Source organism: Carassius auratus, unplaced genomic scaffold, assembly GCF_003368295.1.
Source record: "Carassius auratus strain Wakin unplaced genomic scaffold, ASM336829v1 scaf_tig00214021, whole genome shotgun sequence".
Classification (NCBI taxonomy): domain Eukaryota; kingdom Metazoa; phylum Chordata; class Actinopteri; order Cypriniformes; family Cyprinidae; genus Carassius; species Carassius auratus.
The window spans coordinates 227,649-245,630 of NW_020527496.1; the positions used below are offsets into that span (position 1 = coordinate 227,649).

Consider the following 17,982-nt stretch of genomic DNA (forward strand, 5'->3'; position numbering starts at 1 on the left):
TCTTATATATTAAGTTACAGCGATTACAGAAAAAGCCAGATAGAGATAAACAAATACATTAAGTTTTACAATGACACTAAATAGTATTTCAGAGATTTTATTTATTTATTCCTGGTGCATGGATCATCATCGAAATTAACTATAATACGAAAAAATTACGTATTAAAAAAATAATAATATAATAATAACAACAACAAATAAATGGACATTATGCCAACAAATAAATGCGTCGAACCAAGCTTTATTAATTTTATGCTGCAGTATTCAGACAAGCCCCGCCTCCCACGACAGGATTGGCTAGCGTGAGCTCCTCACCGCCAACGCCGGTCTGTGATTGGACAGTTTAGAAGTCAATCACATAGCAACTCCGTCAAAGACGGCGACGAGGGCGGGACTTGACGGAAAACTGGTGTGAAGAAAAAATAAGTCGTGTCGGACCCCTGATTACTCATTCAGTCCAGGTACAGCGGAAGTCAACCGACCTGTGGTGCTCCGCTCGCGTTACTCTTGTTTGCGTGCGCCAGAATTATTTCGGGAAGCCCTATCGCTGTGTCGTGCCTCATTGGGAATAAGAGAGGAGAGGGATGCATATTAAATAAGCGCTCTTGTGTTTCAGTGCACTCGCGCGGGGGAATGATGCATTGAGGACGGGCTGCTCTGCGGGCGTTTTATCTACCGAGCTCCGTTACACCTAACGCGAACGGCGAGGCATCTCAATGGCTACTCTTTTGCGAAAAATCGGGCTCATTCGCCTACACGACCGAGACACGGAGGACCCGAAGCATCACCACCAGGGCTCACTGAAAGGGACTAAAGGCAACCAGAAGAACAACAACATGAAGCACTGCAACACCAGCAACGAGACCAACAACATCCTCAGCACGCCCGAAATCAAAGCCAGGCGCTTCGACGTGTCCGGTAAGGACAAGCCCGCCGTCAAACCGGACAAACCGAGCAAGGACGCGAAAGAGAAGGAGCAAACAGGAGGCGGCTCCGTGATGCCCCCGCCGGCGGCGCACCGACAGCACTGCACCCAGGTGCGGACGCGGAGGCTGATGAAGGAGCTGCAGGACATCCGGCGGCTCGGAGACAGCTTCATCACGGTGGAGCTGGCGGACGATAACCTCTTTGACTGGAATGTGAAGCTGCATCAGGTGGACAAGGACTCCGCGCTGTGGCAGGACATGAAGGAGACCAACACCGAGTACATACTGCTGAATGTCACCTTCCCCGACAATTTCCCCTTCTCCCCGCCGTTCATGCGCGTACTGACGCCGCGGCTGGAGAACGGGTACGTGCTGGACGGCGGCGCGATCTGCATGGAGTTATTAACGCCCCGAGGCTGGTCGAGCGCGTACACCGTCGAGGCCGTGATGAGGCAGTTCGCTGCCAGTCTGGTCAAAGGACAGGTGAGGATGGCTTCTTGCCATAGAGGCATTGATTTCTTCACATCTCGTTTTTTCTTTTTTCTTTTTTGACGCCATCCTCCATCTTGGCATCGGCGCACAGGTGAATCGCGTGAAAACACGCACTATCCATTCCAGACGGGTCCATGTGATATTGTCTGTTACGTATATTGCGTGTTGAGTGTAATTACATCTTCATGTCGTCCAAGATACTTGCCACAATCTCCATTCACCTTCACTACATCTTTTTCCATACAATGAGGTCGAAGTTGTTTTTGCCTTCCATGGAAGAAAACCTTCCAAGGGTTTGAACTTGAGGTAGAACGGTCTTTTTTAACGATTTACATCTTCAGCAGATAATACCTTTTATCAAGAATCATTTGGCCCTATATAGGGTGCTTCAGTTGGATATGTGGTTCTCTGAGGAAACACCAAAAATCTCCAGAGGTTCTTCTATCCAGAAGTATTGGCATCATCCATTAGCACAGCAGAGCAAATCTCTCTTGGGTTTCTTGAAGCAATAGTGCATATGCGGTTATCTAAAGATCATAAAAGATCATCATACTGCACTGTAGCAACTAAAAAGGGGTCTCTTATGTCTGTAAGTGTAGGGTAACCAAAATAAGGGTTTCATGACCACACATTGTTTTTTAATGTGTCTTCTATTACATTTCATATGCTACACGTCAAAATGTTATACATTATATAGGTTCTTCAATATATAACCATATCTTTTTATATCTATTTTGTCTGTTTGATAACTATTTTGTTTTGCACTAAAAATGGCTCTGCTATTGTTACAATGAATCATAATCTGGTGCTATTTCGAACCATTTTTCTTAAGTACTTAGACTACTGCAGCCTGGATCTTAACTGGTAATGTGATTAGATGGGCTCCATAGATAGATCACATCAGTCATCAGATAGTCCCTTAAGGATGAATGCAAAGACCATCCTGGGTCACGGAAATGGATGAGAATCCATAATGAAGCTAGAGACCGGCCATTAACCCTATGCTGTAAATCTGAGAGGAAAGTCCTGTTCGTCTACGCTTGCTTCAACCTGTCAAGAGCTCTTAAATGCCAAATTCATGATGAGCCTGAGGCAGCGTTGACTAGATAACCATTTTCCCCCAAATGACCCAAAGCACTCAAGGGTAATTACCATTTTAGCTGCTGCTGACACAACAGATCCCAAATTAACATGCAGTTATTTTATTATAAAAGGAAACGACGGGCCATAGTTTGAGCATTCATGGATTATCAATTTTGGATTAAATTCTTAAATCTGCTTTGGTTTGTGAAGATCTTCCTTCCTATATATAAGAATCCATTATAGCACAAAATAACATCAAAAAGGGGAAAATAATATATATAATTTACATAAGACATATGACTATTATTCTCATTGCTTTAGATTAGGATATGCATTGAATAGTAGACAATGGATAAAATAAAAATTGAATTGACGTGTCTCCAATTCGAGAGTCTATTCTGCCTACAAGTGATCAGAAACACTGTTCCTGTTCTGCCTTGTTGAATTTACAGATGACTTCCTTTCAGACATAATACGGTAAGCAGCATCAAACAGCCTTACGCTTCATGTGATGCTATGATGCAAATAGCGACACTGTTTATCCTTATCTGGCACATGTCTGTTACATAACCCCCCTACCGTCTGTGTTGTCCCAGAAAGCACAGAGGCCGAGCGTGACCATTGACTGATCTCCATTCCCAGGATTACCCATCAGTCACTTCACACGGGCACAGCGTTGCGCTCGATACGCACCAAAGCAAAATAGTGCAGGGAGACGGCGCTGATGCCGTTAGCATGCTGCAGGGAAAACGCTGCTGTGAATAACCTGGATTAACATCGACGCGGTTCCCTCTCTTCCGCTCTCCTCCATCGCCTCTCAAGCATGAGGGAAGCCATTTCCAAGAGAGACCGTAAACAAAATAAAGCTTAATTAAGGCTCCAGTGGTTCCTTTTACTCCAAAAATCACAGGCTTTTCTAAGGGGATAGGGCCGCCTCTTCTCGATTGAGCTCATGTGGTTACTTCTGGGCCATTAGATCTCATCCTGACTGATAGAGCCTGAGGGAAGTGCTGGCTATTTCTGTCTCACTGTCCATGCTGTCTTACATCACCACTGGTTCTAGACTGACCCCAGTCCTGGGGCATATGGAAGCACGTCCTTTTTTGCTCATTTAGTGGATGCTGTGTCTGTGAGACTGTTTCTCTCATGCTGAAGTGGCAGATTTGTATGGTTGCACTTTGCATGCAGAACCGGATCCTTCTGCTTGTCTTAAAGGAGAAGTTTGAAAACAAATATTTGGTCATGCAATATTAAAATCTTAAAGCTAGAGGTTCCGAAAAGAGTTCTCCACAATTATGCCATAAAAATGTTTGGTTCCCCAAAGAACCTTTCAGTGAAGAATTCTTAAAATAACTATTTTTTTTTCCCCCAAGTTTGAATAACATTTAAGAAAAAACAAAATAACCTTTTGTGCAGTGGATAGGAAAATTATGCCTTTGTAATCTTTAACATAAACAATACTTTGTTGGACAATCTTAATTTCACCCACTTTTCATGTTCCAATCAATTCCCAATTATTAAAATGTGTGTGTGTGTGTGTAGATAGATACACAAGTTCTGTCCTATATCTATATCTAAAAGCAGCAGGGTTGTTAATCTTTAATCTGGAGTCACAAACATGCAGAAATCTTTGAGACATTAGCCGAAGAGCCCATTTCTTTGCATGTGCAGCATTAAAAACCTCTTTTTTTTTATACTTTGATATTGTTACTTCAGTGGGTGAACTTCATAATATGACAGCCGTGACGTTTTTTCACTGTGGGATGCTGCAATACTGGATGCACCGTTGCATCACTTCTGTTCTCATTATCCTTTAGCAGCGATCGAAATGGCTGAACCTGGTGTTAAAATGCTCTTGAAGCTTGTTTAAATAATTCAGCCTGAGGTTTTATGAAGCACAGCCTCTTGATTTACTGTGTCTTCAAAGCTCATAGCAGTTGGCTTTGAAATTGAAAATGGGAAAACCTGTGAAAATGGAGCACCCGGACCATTTAATCACACCACAACCCATCATTCACACATCTGCAGGTCAGTTATATAATATATGACAAGACTCAGGAAACTGGTAAATAAATCTGGTGTCGGACTTAACCTACAAACGTTCCCTCAACTTTGATTTCATATTCTTGATTCTCGGGATTCAAGCGTCTTTGAGATTCTTTGTAGAAAACCTCAAATGGCTTCTTCTTTTTTTTTATCACTTAAAAACATATAACAGCTTGCTTTTGTTTGTACATTAAACTAGCATAGAGAGCATTTTAATATAATGAAATTACATTTTACCCTTAAATCATTAAGCCTAAATTATATTTGGAAAATAAATGTCACAGTACATTTCAATCATGTATTATTTCCCTCTTGGATAAACAGTCAACACACTGCCCTGTGTTTAAGTCAAGTTTATGCTTTTCTGCTTCCCATCTCTTGAAATATAATAGATATGTTTAAGATTGCTACAGACATTTTTGTTTCGCTGTAGTTTTTTGTCTCTCATAAACCTGTAGATATGATGTTGACTGTTTTACAGCTTATTCTTGTTCAGAAAGAGACTGTCAGACTGACGTATTAAGCCATAAAACTGTTTGCGCTTTTATGTGATATGAAATGCCAAATCATGTGCTCACAGATCACAAATTCTGCAAAATTGTTCCCTGGAGAAAGACAATATGTGTGTCTGTGTGTACTGTTTATATATTCAGCAATGTTTTATGCTGATATGAAGTATTAATGATATTAATAGTGATTCATATTTTGGTGTGTGAAGTTCAGGTACATTGTTTATTTTTATAATATTACATATATAATTTATTTACTAGTAATAATATATTTTTTATGTATTCTGCAATATTATATACACTGATATGCACTAATGAAGTATAAAAAAAATGTAAAAAAATTTTTTTATTATCTCTACATCCCATTTCCGTTTTTCATTTTAAAGGTCAATCAATTTGTAATGTTTCTCGTTCTATTTTATTTATCTTTTTTATTTTTATTTTTTTTTTTACATGTAAATCTTCATTGTTCCGAATGTTGTGTTCTCTCTAGGGTCGTATCTGCAGGAAAGCAGGCAAGTCTAAGAAGTCCTTTAGTCGCAAGGAAGCCGAGGCCACCTTCAAGAGCCTTGTCAAGACCCACGAGAAGTACGGCTGGGTGTCCCCTCCCGTGTCCGACGGCTGATGTCAGCGTCTTCAACGTCGATCCCGACATGGCTTTTTCAGTTGGGTTTTCTTCTCTTTCATCATCAAACTTAACTACGAAAAAAACAAGCTAGCGCATCATATCTTACACACAAACGTGGCACATTCACCTCCACTCTTCTTCATCGAGGTGCCATGGACCGAACACTCGCTGTGACATCACAATTACTCATGAGTGGTCATCACTACAGCTATGGACTCTGGGTACGATTGAGGCTCCAAGCAAAGTTAAATGTGCACCATCTCCACTCTATATCCTTGTCTATCTGTCTGTGTTCCCTCCTGTTTTTCCTCCACCCATCCCTCTTTCCTTTTATAGCTGACAATGCTTCGCCTTGAGCAGCATCAGACTTGCCCCCATTTACATGCAAATGACTTAATAGATAAGCAGATCATTACACTACATTTGAGGTTCAGTTTCTCTGGTTTCCTCCTCCATTGGCTGTGCAGTTTTTCACGGTTGGATGCAAAATGATGATTGTAATTTATGTAGAGCTGTGCTCTTTTTATTCCGTATGCGTGGCAAAATGTAGACATCACCGTGTTGCGTAGATGGTCATCGATTTCCAATGGAGAAAAAAATACTCTAGGGCTTTGTTCAGACAGGCAGCGGATATCTGATTCTTTTTTTTTTTTGCCACATCCGACTCCAATTTAATTGTCAACTCAAAGTCTGAACAGATATGTGGTTTGGAATCCAACATTTTAAGATCTGAATCAATCGTTTTAGCTAATTTTTTCTCCGCTGTTTGATTCTTACTGTGTTGGATATTGAACAAGTGCACGAGTCAGCAGTTGTGGACGCCGCACCGCCATGAGATTTCATGATAGACAGCGAGCAGAAGCAAAAGTCCCAGTTTTCTGTCCTCTCGTTCCACACTGACAGCTGCTCTCGGTTGTTTTATAAGAAAGTCTGGCATCGTGCTGACGCTTGCATCACGACTATGGCAACCAAAGGAGACACATCGGATCTCGACTACACAGTCTGAACAAACACACCACTTACAAAACGGATTGATATGCAGTGTGAACAAAGCCCTCATTGCTTCTGTTGGTCATTCTATTATTTGTTTTAGGGGAAGACCAAAAGCTCTTAATTCTGATGATTTAGATACCAGATGGCATTAACGGATGTCAACGTCCCAATGGGATCTTAGTATTGGCGAGAGAGAGGGATGTGACAGACATGGTGATGTTTGCACACGGGATGTTGAGCGTTTGTCCCCATGGAGCACCGAGCGACAGGATAATTCATATCGCGCAGACCTGAACCATTGTTAACACCGATGTAAAGATAGTAACTTAACTTGGCACCTTCACATGCTGATGCCCCCAAACACGATCAAACATTAATTGTAGCGATTCGCTTGCTACCATTTTGGCTCATAAATTGGTATGCTCATGGTTGTGGGCCTGATTCCTCCACCTTGCGCTGACTCTGCATCACTGTGCTGATTAATACTAGTCTAGAACAACAGGACAAAATGGCCAGCGGCCCAAGAAATAAGATCTCAAGACTGTAAACGTTGCTCTCGAATTGCATAAATCAAAGCGCAAGCTCTGTTACGGACTCTGGTAGCTGGTGCCGCCACTGTTGACGAGAGCCAGATGAAGAAGGACAGAGGTGGGAAGAGATCGAGAGCGAGACCCTGAGGGGGCGACTCCTTTGTTCTCAAACCTTGAGGAATGAGGGCGTCTCGTTTAGTTGCCTGATTGATGCTCCGAGAGAGCTGAAGCTCGACGCCTTGATGTTTATTGACTTCTCCTTCAAATGTCAGTGTGAATCCAGAATGCCTCAGACTGCATCTTGTGAGCGATGAGATGTAGAAGAGCTCTGTTTATTTAAGTCCCCACCTGAGCCATGGCGCTGTCCACATGGTGTGTTAAATACAAGTGACATGATAGCCGAAAAGGCTCCATGGAACATTGGGCGTTTTAAAGGAATAATTCACCATAATTCTGTCATTTTCTTACATGTATGGCGTTATATATTTGCTGAAACACAAATGGAAAACACTGGGGTGTGTACTAGATGATGTTTTCCATTATATTGTTGATCTTAAAAATAGTCTTCTGGAGACGTACAACAAGGAAAAACCAAAAATTAAGAAAAGTTTGAGCGGATTCAAATAGGGCGCATTTAAACTCCAGTGATATTTGTATGTCTGTGGCATTTTGATGTCATTGACATGATTAGTCCTTGTTGATTTTGAAGTATGAATATGTGGAAAGGTAAATAAGAGTTAGGGTGAAGATAATACAAGATCCCACCTTTATGGGATTTTGTTGGCCACTCTATGTTCTCGTCAGAAGTGTAAAATAATGTGCATGTGACACTCAACCAACATTATACTTTTATGCTGCATTTTTTGTCATTTTGGAGCTTGACAGCTTTAATTATATGGAAAAGAGCAGCAATTACATTCTTCAGAATACCTCCTTTTTTGTTTTATAGGAAAATGTCAGTCATACATGTTCGGGTGCAAAAAACTGTGACAGATTTTTCATTTCTGAGTGAATTATTCCCTAAACATGATGCTTCAAGGTGGGAAGAATCAGATTTCCTTGTTGTGAGGATACGTTTCATATGATATTTTCAGGATATTCTTCTTCATACATGGAAAGAGCATGTGCCAAAAGCTTAATGCACATTGTCACCATATCCTTGTGTGTAACTGCTGTGCTTTCAGTAGAAAGAAGATTTTAAATGTCACATGAGAAGCTGCTAATTAATATGGCATTTGAACAACAACAAAAATGATGAAGACACTGATGTATAAATGATAAAACCAGAAATGTTGATGCCTTGATGGTGGATAAAGAGGAAACAACACTGTTAACCCCTCATTGATATTTATTTCTGTCTAGTACATGTAGCTTTTTGTGTTATTGATATTAAGGTTATCCAGTACAATGAATGGTGAGTGTGCAGTGCTTCAAAAAATTTTGCTGTATACTGTGATCGTTTAATCCTGGTCATCCAAATGAAATACACATTGATCACCGGAGAACCTGTAATTCATGTTCGCATCACTGCAGCCATTGTAAAATTATTGTAGATTTCTGTGTCTGGTTGGAAATGGTATCTCTTATCACGACTGAAGTGCATTTGGTCTTCTCTAGACTTTGTTTGGACATTATTAAAAAGTGGTCGTGTGTTTTCCTATTTAGCGAGAGGAGATACTATACCAAGGACTTATTATAACCAGTCAAAAATATCGCGAAATTGGATGTTTTCCAGTTTAAAGCATAATTTTGTGATATAGTTTAGATCAGTAGTTTGCAGAAACTAACTAACAGAGTTAATCGTCCAAACGAGTGAGATGATTCTGTTGTATTATATCTGCATGTGGTCTGTGATTGTTAGCTAGCTAACTTGTTTTCTTTTTCTTTTCTTTTAAAGCAAGAAAGTAATGGAAAAAGAGCAGAAGCCGCTTCTTTGTATTTTTGTTTGTTTGTTTCAGTTCGTCCTAATTTTCTTTGTTAATGTCCTTTAAATGTCAAATTTTGTTCTATGTATGTGTTTTAATTTATTTTTTGTAGTTTGCCAAAATGACGATTTTGAAGCATGTTGCAGGCATTGTCACTGATGATAAAAAGAGAAAGAAAAATAAAGAAAAAAAAAAAATCTAATATATGTACCTGAATTGAAAGGAGTCTGGTATATGTAGTGATCTCAGGCTTTCATGGGGTGAAAGGTCAAACTAAGACAATGTGTCATGCCAGGTTGTGGTCAGATCAAAACCAAACAGGAATGTGCAATAAAGGCTGTAGGCTAATTCCACCCTGGAACAACTTTGTGTTTGTCTTCCTTGCTCTCTCTCTAGGCTTTCTGCAGTCACTGAGGTTTGGAACATGCGGTTTTGTTCAGCCCACTGGGTTCGAGGATATCAGATCACCTGTTACAGTGAAAGATTACACCATCCTTCTCACAAGAACCCCATCAATGCAGTGTGCACGGGTCTAAATTCCCCTCATGAAGACCATATGCACATTTCCAGAATTTATCTCACTCGTTGTCACAGCAATTATGATACAATATTACAACTATGTTTATTTATACGTTTAAATTAAAAGTCCCTACCATCCAAAATAGCAAAAATAAAGAGTTGCTATGGGCCCTGCACAGTGATATGTGCAACTGTTACTATATCCTGGGTTTTAACATGGCTAAATCAATGTACTGACCAATCAGAAACAAGGACTGGAGCTAGAAGTTTTAGAATGGTACTCATAGTATTATATTATACAGACATATGTTATAAATAATATTCATTGTTGTCATATAGAAAATATAATTTAAATATGTAGCATCTGAGTAGTGAGAATGATATTTTTTTCTTTAGAGAAAATGAGAAATGCTAGTAATGTTCACAGCGAGCCGTTTCAATGTATGTCTCTTTAAATGGTAACGCTCTACTCACTTTATATATTGCATGCCTTAACACATGAATTTGCCTGAATTCACCTTAAATTATTGCAGACTACAGGTAGGAGCCTCTCTAAGCCATTTAAAAAGCCGGGTCATATATATTACACCAAAAAAAAATATATTTATTTCTTAATTCTCATCATGCAGATGTAAATCTCTTATATTTGATGTTCTTATGATTTTTCACATTAATACTATATATTTATTTATTTATTTTGGTGTAATATATATGACAAAAGCTTCTTAAATGGCTTAGAGAGGCTCCTGCAATCTGCAATAATTTAAGGTGAATTCAGGCAATTTCATGTGTTTAGACATGCAATCTTTAAAGTGAGAGTAGCGTATTACCATTTAAAGAGACATTCTCTAAAATGGCTCGCTGTGAACAGAGCTGTTTTAGACCAGGTTAAAAGGGTGTTGTTGTACATGACCATTGAGGAATTTCATTGAGACATTTCATGAAGACCCTAAATCATATCAACTTGTGGAAAAAGGTCATCCGATGTCCCATTTAAATATGTTTTTCTTTAGAGTAGTTCGTAGTAGAGGTCTTTACCGTGCACCCGAGACCCGTCGGGTCCGAATCTATTACCTCGGGTCCCGGGTCTGTTTAACATTGTGTGTAATACCCGTGCGATCGCCGATCTGAGTAATCGGACTCGAAGAAAACCCGGCCGTGATCAAAGACTGCTTGTGTTTTTTGTAACTTGCAACTTGTAAAATTAGGGAAAGAAAAGAGTGAGCCAAAATAAGTGATCTCTCTCTCTCTCTCTCTCGCTCGCAGACTCAGAGTTAATATACAAGTGCACGCATGGTATTAATGCTTGCAGACTTGACACACTCATATTTAATATATTTCAATTCAGCAACACAATCTGAGGTGAACTGTCACATGAATGTTTTCTATTACGCTCAAATTGCTTTAAAGCATTTTAGGTTGATACAGCTAGCACGCATGTGCAGTCTCGAGCGCATTTCATGTTTCGATGGCAACCAGTGAGGGACACTTCATCCGCCAAACCGCGTTTTACATTTTCTCCCATTTTTAGAATATTATAAATGAACCGTTTAATCTTAAAGTTTTAGTGGTTCAGATTCAGACTCGATGCAGAGCAGAGAGCACAGACAGAGATCAGATGATAATAGTAAATAAATAACGTCAGCGGCCATGGCATTGCACGAGCGATCGTTATTATAGTTGAAAAGGGCAAACAGTCCAAGTTATTATGCAAATTAACTCGAGTCAGAATGTACATGTGCACAGTAGCATTTGTCATCCTTCACCGTGACATCAAGTGGACTTTTGAAGCTGAAATAATGAGTGGATTCAGCTTGGACTTGGAATAACGAGAGGAATAACATGAATAACTTTCTTGTCGGAGGATTGTAATGCATCACAGGCAGTCAGGTACAAGGAAGAGAGACCACGGCTCTTTAAATTAGGTAAGACAAAAAGCTGTATTCTTCACAACAGGTTTATTGACTAGTAATAGCAATTTAAGGTGGAATATGTGAACGTCGGGTCCAGTCGGGTCTGTGTCTTCCCGGCGGGTTCGGGTCCAGATTTCAAATAATATACGGGTCCGGGTTGGGTCCGGGTGGACATTTCTCGGATCTACACGGGTCCGGGTCCAGCTTTTAAAATATTAGACGGGTCCGGGTCGGTTCGGTGTAGTACATTATGGGTCTCTGTCGGTTTCGGGCACAAATTTTTGGACCCGTGAAGACCTCTAGTTCGTAGCTCAACTAAATACTTTGCATAAAGCTTCCCAGCATTGAGAATTCTTTATCCCCATGTCTCTATGTTCAAGATAAACACAGAGGAAAAGCCTTACTGCATACTGCTATACCCATCAAAGGCTAAATCGGCTTACTTTGAATAAGAACAGATAATCATTATGATAGAGAACATCTTAACAATATACGAAAGAGACCATTTCATCTGCAGCATTCAAGGCCCCCTGGTCTACTCCCAGACTGCAGTGTCTACCAGACTAGATAGCGAAATTCATTTTAAAAATGCAGTTAACAAACATTGCTGGACAGCAAAAAGCAGATAGGTAGCAGACAATACAGCTCTGGCCTTATTTTACAGCCCTCTGAAGGTTACTTCTTCAAAGAGCAGACAAAATAACAACAACAAACCCCAGCTGGCTCGGATAAAGGAGCGGTTGCATTTCCATTTGAATGCTGCTGGGTGGAGCTAATTTGGTTTGCAGCGTTGCTGCAAATCTCAAAAGATGGTCCCAATTCTGATTTCCTCCTGACCTTTGGGCCATGACAACTGTGCCACGGCTGGCGAGAAGTTATGAGCAACACGGCGTGTTTCAAATCACACTACTCTTTAATACATATTCATACTAGGCCTTCATAAAACTCCAGAAGCCGAGCAAAAGATCTTTGCAACCCCCACCGAGTAATCACTGCTCATAGCAAAGACATAAGTTCAATTATTAATGGAAAAGATATTCATACATTTAATCAAATGTAATCAAACCAACTCAAATCAAAGTATTTTATCTATTAAAAGTGATGCTGTTGGATGAAGCGGTCTTTTGCACTGCAGCGGCTACTGCAATAGTGTCCATGTAAATCTAAAATCCTAAAGGAATGGTCCAGCACAATTAAACTCTACTGACAGTACAGCATGCTATTAATTATCACAGACAATGTTTTTTATGTGATAGATATTGTTAATCCAGCAGAACTTGCTCAGTTTACATGCATTTTTCTCCTTACTTTAGACTAAAGCAATAATTCAGCTTTTGAAAATGAGATGCAAACACCTTAAGCCACCTAGAGTTAATTGCTGTTGGCAATTAATAGCAATTAAGTTAATTGTAAATAAGTATTATGTAACAATTAAGTATTACAATACCATTATTTTGTTCTTTGTCCAAAGAAGCTTGATATGCAGTCTTGTTAATTATGTAAAGTGATATCTTTTGCTCTGTTGTTACCAATCAGCAGCCACAAGTAGGAACTGAATGTGCATTTAGTCATTGTCTTAACCTGACCTCTATCCTGCACAATATCAAGCTGTGTGGTTGTGTAAGACTGCAGAGAGAGAGAGAGATCGACAGCAGGGCCGTGATGAAGAGTGCTAATGTCACCATGCACTGCAGCAAGAGGAGAGGAGACGAGATGAGAGGAGAGGACAGGACAGGAGAGGAGATGAGAGGAGAGAAGAGGAGAGGACAGGAGATGAGAGGAGAGAAGAGGAGAGGACAGGAGATGAGATGAGAGAAGAGGAGAGGACAGGAGATGAGATGAGAGAAGAGGAGAGGACAGGAGATGAGATGAGAGAAGAGGAGAGGACAGGACAGGAGAGGAGATGAGAGGAGAGAAAAGGAGAGGACAGGAGATGAGAGGAGAGAAGAGGAGAGGACAGGAGATGAGATGAGAGAAGAGGAGAGGAGACACGATGAGAGGAGAGAACAGGACAGGAGAGGAGATGAGATGAGAGAAGAGGAGAGGACAAGAGATGAGAGGAGAGAAGAGGAGAGGACAGGAGATGAGATGAGATGAGATGATACGAGACATGATGAGAGGAGAGGAGAGGACAGGAGACGAGAAGACAGGACAGGAAAGAGATGAGACGAGAGGACAGGAGATGAGACGAAAGGACAGGAGACAAGACAAGTACAGGAGAGGAGAAGAAATGAGAGGACAGGAGAGGAGATGAGAGGAGTAAGGAGACGAGACGAGAGGACAGGAGATGAGAGGAAAGGACAGGACAGGAAACGAGAGGAGATGATACGATAGGAAAGGACAGGAGACGAGACAAGGTGACACGAGACATGAGGAAAGGAGAGGACACGAGATGAGACAAGAGGAGAGAAGAGTACAGGAGACGAGACGAGACAAGAGGAGAGAAGAGTACAGGAGATGAGACAAGACAAGACGAGTGGAGTTAGGAGACGAGAGGACAGGAGATGAGAGGACAGGACAGGAAACTAGATGAGACGAGAGGACAGGATAGGACAGGACAGGATGAGACAAGAGGACAGGAGACGAAAGGAGAGGACAGGAGACGAGACAAGATGAGACGAGAGGACAGGAGATGTGACGAGACGAGAGGACAGGAGATGAGACGAGACGAGAGGACAGGAGACGAGAGGACAGGGGAGGAGACGAAAGGACAGGAGATGAGAGGAGATAAGAAGAGACGAGACAAGATGACAGGAGACGAGAGGAGAGGACAGGAGACAAGAGGAGAGGACAGGAGAGGAAAAGAGACAAGACTAAATGAGAGGAGAGATGAGGAGACAAGAGGACAGGAGATGAGAGGAGACGAGAGGAGACTCTGGCTGTATGTTGGCCGTGGAGACACCGTGTCTTAAAGTGCGCACTCACCTCAGACTACAGTTGGTGTATTATGTAAGTGTCTCTCTCTTCTCTCTCCTCTACCTTTCCCCCCAAGTGTTCTCGACGAGACAACAATCTAGCAACATTGTGAATATTTCAAGACATTAACGGCCGTGTAGCAGATTGTGGTGTACTATAAATATTTTATGGCACAGTGTATGTGGGTAAAATGTATTTTTAGAGCCTTTTTGAAAGCTCAGTTGGAAATCGTGAACATACTGTACTGATACCTTATGATAATACATACTGTACTGATATGTTAATCAGAAAGTCTTTGTGATTTATAAGGGAAAATGGAAGATTGCAGCTATTTAATTTAAAAACCATTTATTAACATAAAAGTAATAATCAATTTGTACTTTTTTGTACAAAATAAATAAAAATCTTTCATCATTAATTTACAATTATGTCGCTCCAAAATACCGAAAGAAGATACTTATCCCAATGTCTTAAGATGTTCTTCTCCAAAGAAAAACAATGGGGACAATGGAGTTTCTTCTAAATTTGTACTTCTTTTTTTGGTTCACAGTTACACAAACTTGGAATAACATGATAACTGATGACAGAATTTTCACCTTTTTTTGATAGGTGAACTATCATTTTAAAAGAGTCTAATTTGCAAATGATCAGACTTTTGAATATATTTTTTATTCAATAACCTCTTTAACTTAGTTTTGCCAAATATTTCACTTTTCAAATCTGGATTAATTGAAAGAGAAAACATCAAAATATATATTTTTTACATCAAATTTTCTGATATGAATGGAAACATTTTATCATTGACCAAAAAAAAAAAAAAAAAACCCCATAAAAGAAATGGAAAAAGGTAATTGTGACTTTTTATTGTACAATTTAGAAATTTTTCTTGCAATTAAAAATGTTTTCTAAAGTAAAAAAGCCAATACATAAATACATACACATAAATACAAAACGCATTGGCAATATTTGTTTTTATGTTTTTCAACGATGTGTCTGCTAACCAAGGCTGCATTTATTCAGTAAAAACAAACAGAAAAAAACTGAATTTGTTACCAGACATGCAAACCCATCATGCAGACATTATAAAATTATAAACCCCCATGTGAAGAGAAAGTCAGTTTGGGATTTGCCTGAAACCGAACTTCACACATAGAAAAAATATAACAAGCCTCTGTCATTTATCATCTTTGTGTACAACGGAGGAATTCTCTGTAGCCCACAATCCACTTTACTCTTTTTGAAAAAGATCCCTTCACCAAGGCCCCTTGAATATCACCAATATCTGTGAAAATGATCTCTTATGTGGCTTTGATGCCACCACTTGGAGTTTTACAAAGGGTGATCGGTCTGGGGGAGACTGAAGGTTTGAGGGGTTGTGAAGCTCCTTGTCTCCCCCCAACCTGTTAGTCCTCTGTTACTAGGCAACACCTGCTGGCATGTGCTAAATAAAGATTAGCACCAGGCGAGCCGCCTGGCAGCGATGTAAGGTCTTCTAGAGACACAAAAGCACACAGCTCCTGCTTTCTTACAACTTCCAACATTCACCGCATAGTCTCTTTCTTGATATTACAGATTAACAGCCAAAAACACATGCTCTAGTTCCTGAGGAAAAATACACACCCAAATAAATCAATGTAATTTTATCATATATATATATATATATATACACACACACACACACACACACACACACACACACACACACACAGAGAGAGAGACATTTTATGTATTTGAAAGAAGTCTCTTATGTTCACCATTGCTGCATTTATTTCATCAACAACATAGTAACAAACAGTAATATTGTGAAATATCATTACAATTTAAAATAGCTGTTATCTATTTTAATATGTTTTAAAATGTTATTCCTGTGCTGCAAAACTGAATTTTCAGCATCATTCCTCCAGTCTTCAGTGTCACATGATCCTTCAGAAATCATTATACTTTGGTGATTTGTTGCTTAATTACTAATAATGCTTCTTATGTTAAAAACAATTTTTGCTGATTAATATTTTTAATTTTGATGAACAGAAAGTTCAAAACTTTAAATAGAACTCTTTTGTATCATTATGAGTGTCATTACTGTCATTCATCAAGCTTAATTAAAAAAAATATATATTAATTTCTTGAAAATTAAATTTCTTACCCTAAACTTGCAAGTTTCCCCAAAAATATTAAGTAGCACTACCACAATTCTCAACATTGATACTAATAAATTTTTCTTGAGCAGCAAATCATTAAATTAGAATGATTTCTGAAGGATCATGTGACACTGGAGAATGGAGGAATGATGCTGAAAATTCAGCTTTAATCAAATACAAAACAGCTATTTATTGTATATATATATATATATAGATAGATAGATAGATAGATAGATAGATAGATAGATATAGAATATATATATATTATAATCTATATATATATATATATATATATATATATATATATATATATATATATATAGATTATAATATATATATACATACATACATACAGTATTGTTCAAAATAATAGCAGTACAATGTGACTAACCAGAATAATCAAGGTTTTTAGTATATTTTTTATTGCTACGTGGCAAACAAGTTACCAGTAGGTTCAGTAGATTGTCAGAAAACAAATGAGACCCAGCATTCATGATATGCACGCTCTTATATATGTATATATATATATATGTGTGTGTGTGTGTGCATATATGAATGTTACATTCAGGGCATATGTTTGTTGGTGTTTGAACAGGTGTGACTGTTTAAATAAGAGCATTAGACTAGCTTCTCACTGCACTATCTGGGTGTTGGGGGGGGGGGTGAAGGAGAGACAACCGCTAAATGACTGAAGACATGGAGGAATAATCTCTCTAATCCTCACAGAAAACACAAACTCATGCACTTGGGCTCTCCTTCCACGGCTGGAAGTCATTGCATAACACTTTCATTACGTAATCCCAAATGCACATTGATGTCAGAGGTTTATCTTTAGCGCTTTTTAGCATGAGGCATCCTTGAGTGCCCCATCTTTCAGCAGCAGCAGCGTCATAAGAAGGGGGGCTCGAGTGATGCTTCACCCTCTTCCCGTCATATGAGGTTCGTTTTGAATTTAAAATAAAAGCATGAATAAACCAAGCATGAACACGGGGGCATTCAGTTCAGGAAATAGAGACACCGAAACCTGGAGAATATATTGTTAAATTACTTTGTCTAGGGCTGCTGTTTTAAAGATTTCCAGGTCCAAACTGGCCAGTGATGGTGGAACAGTGAACTGAACCGAGCTGCTCTCGATGGTTGATCTGCAGGACTATCAGTGATGTCAAGGTCGGCACTGGAAAACCATTTTAAGCCAGTAAACTTTTTTCTCCACCCATAATGTCTTGTGAAGAAACAATAAGAAGAAAAGTGGACTTTGGCAACCATATTGCCAGGGTGTTGCAACACACTTTCATGGCAATTCAGCAAATCAAACTGTTTCGTTACTTCAAGGACCCTGAGCACAACTGGCACAGGATGTTACA

The 17,982-nt window shown here is 39.5% G+C and overlaps 1 protein-coding gene across 1 annotated transcript; it reads left to right on the forward strand.

The window, feature by feature from the left end:
* Nucleotides 1-382: 382 nt before the first annotated feature.
* On the forward strand, nt 383-9,493 carry LOC113090819 (ubiquitin-conjugating enzyme E2Q-like protein 1). The gene is made up of 2 exons (XM_026256425.1): nt 383-1,409; nt 5,550-9,493. The coding sequence occupies exons 1-2, from the start codon at nt 717-719 to the stop codon at nt 5,679-5,681; spliced, it is 825 nt and encodes a 274-aa protein (XP_026112210.1). The 5' UTR covers nt 383-716; the 3' UTR covers nt 5,682-9,493.
* Nucleotides 9,494-17,982: the final 8,489 nt, after the last annotated feature.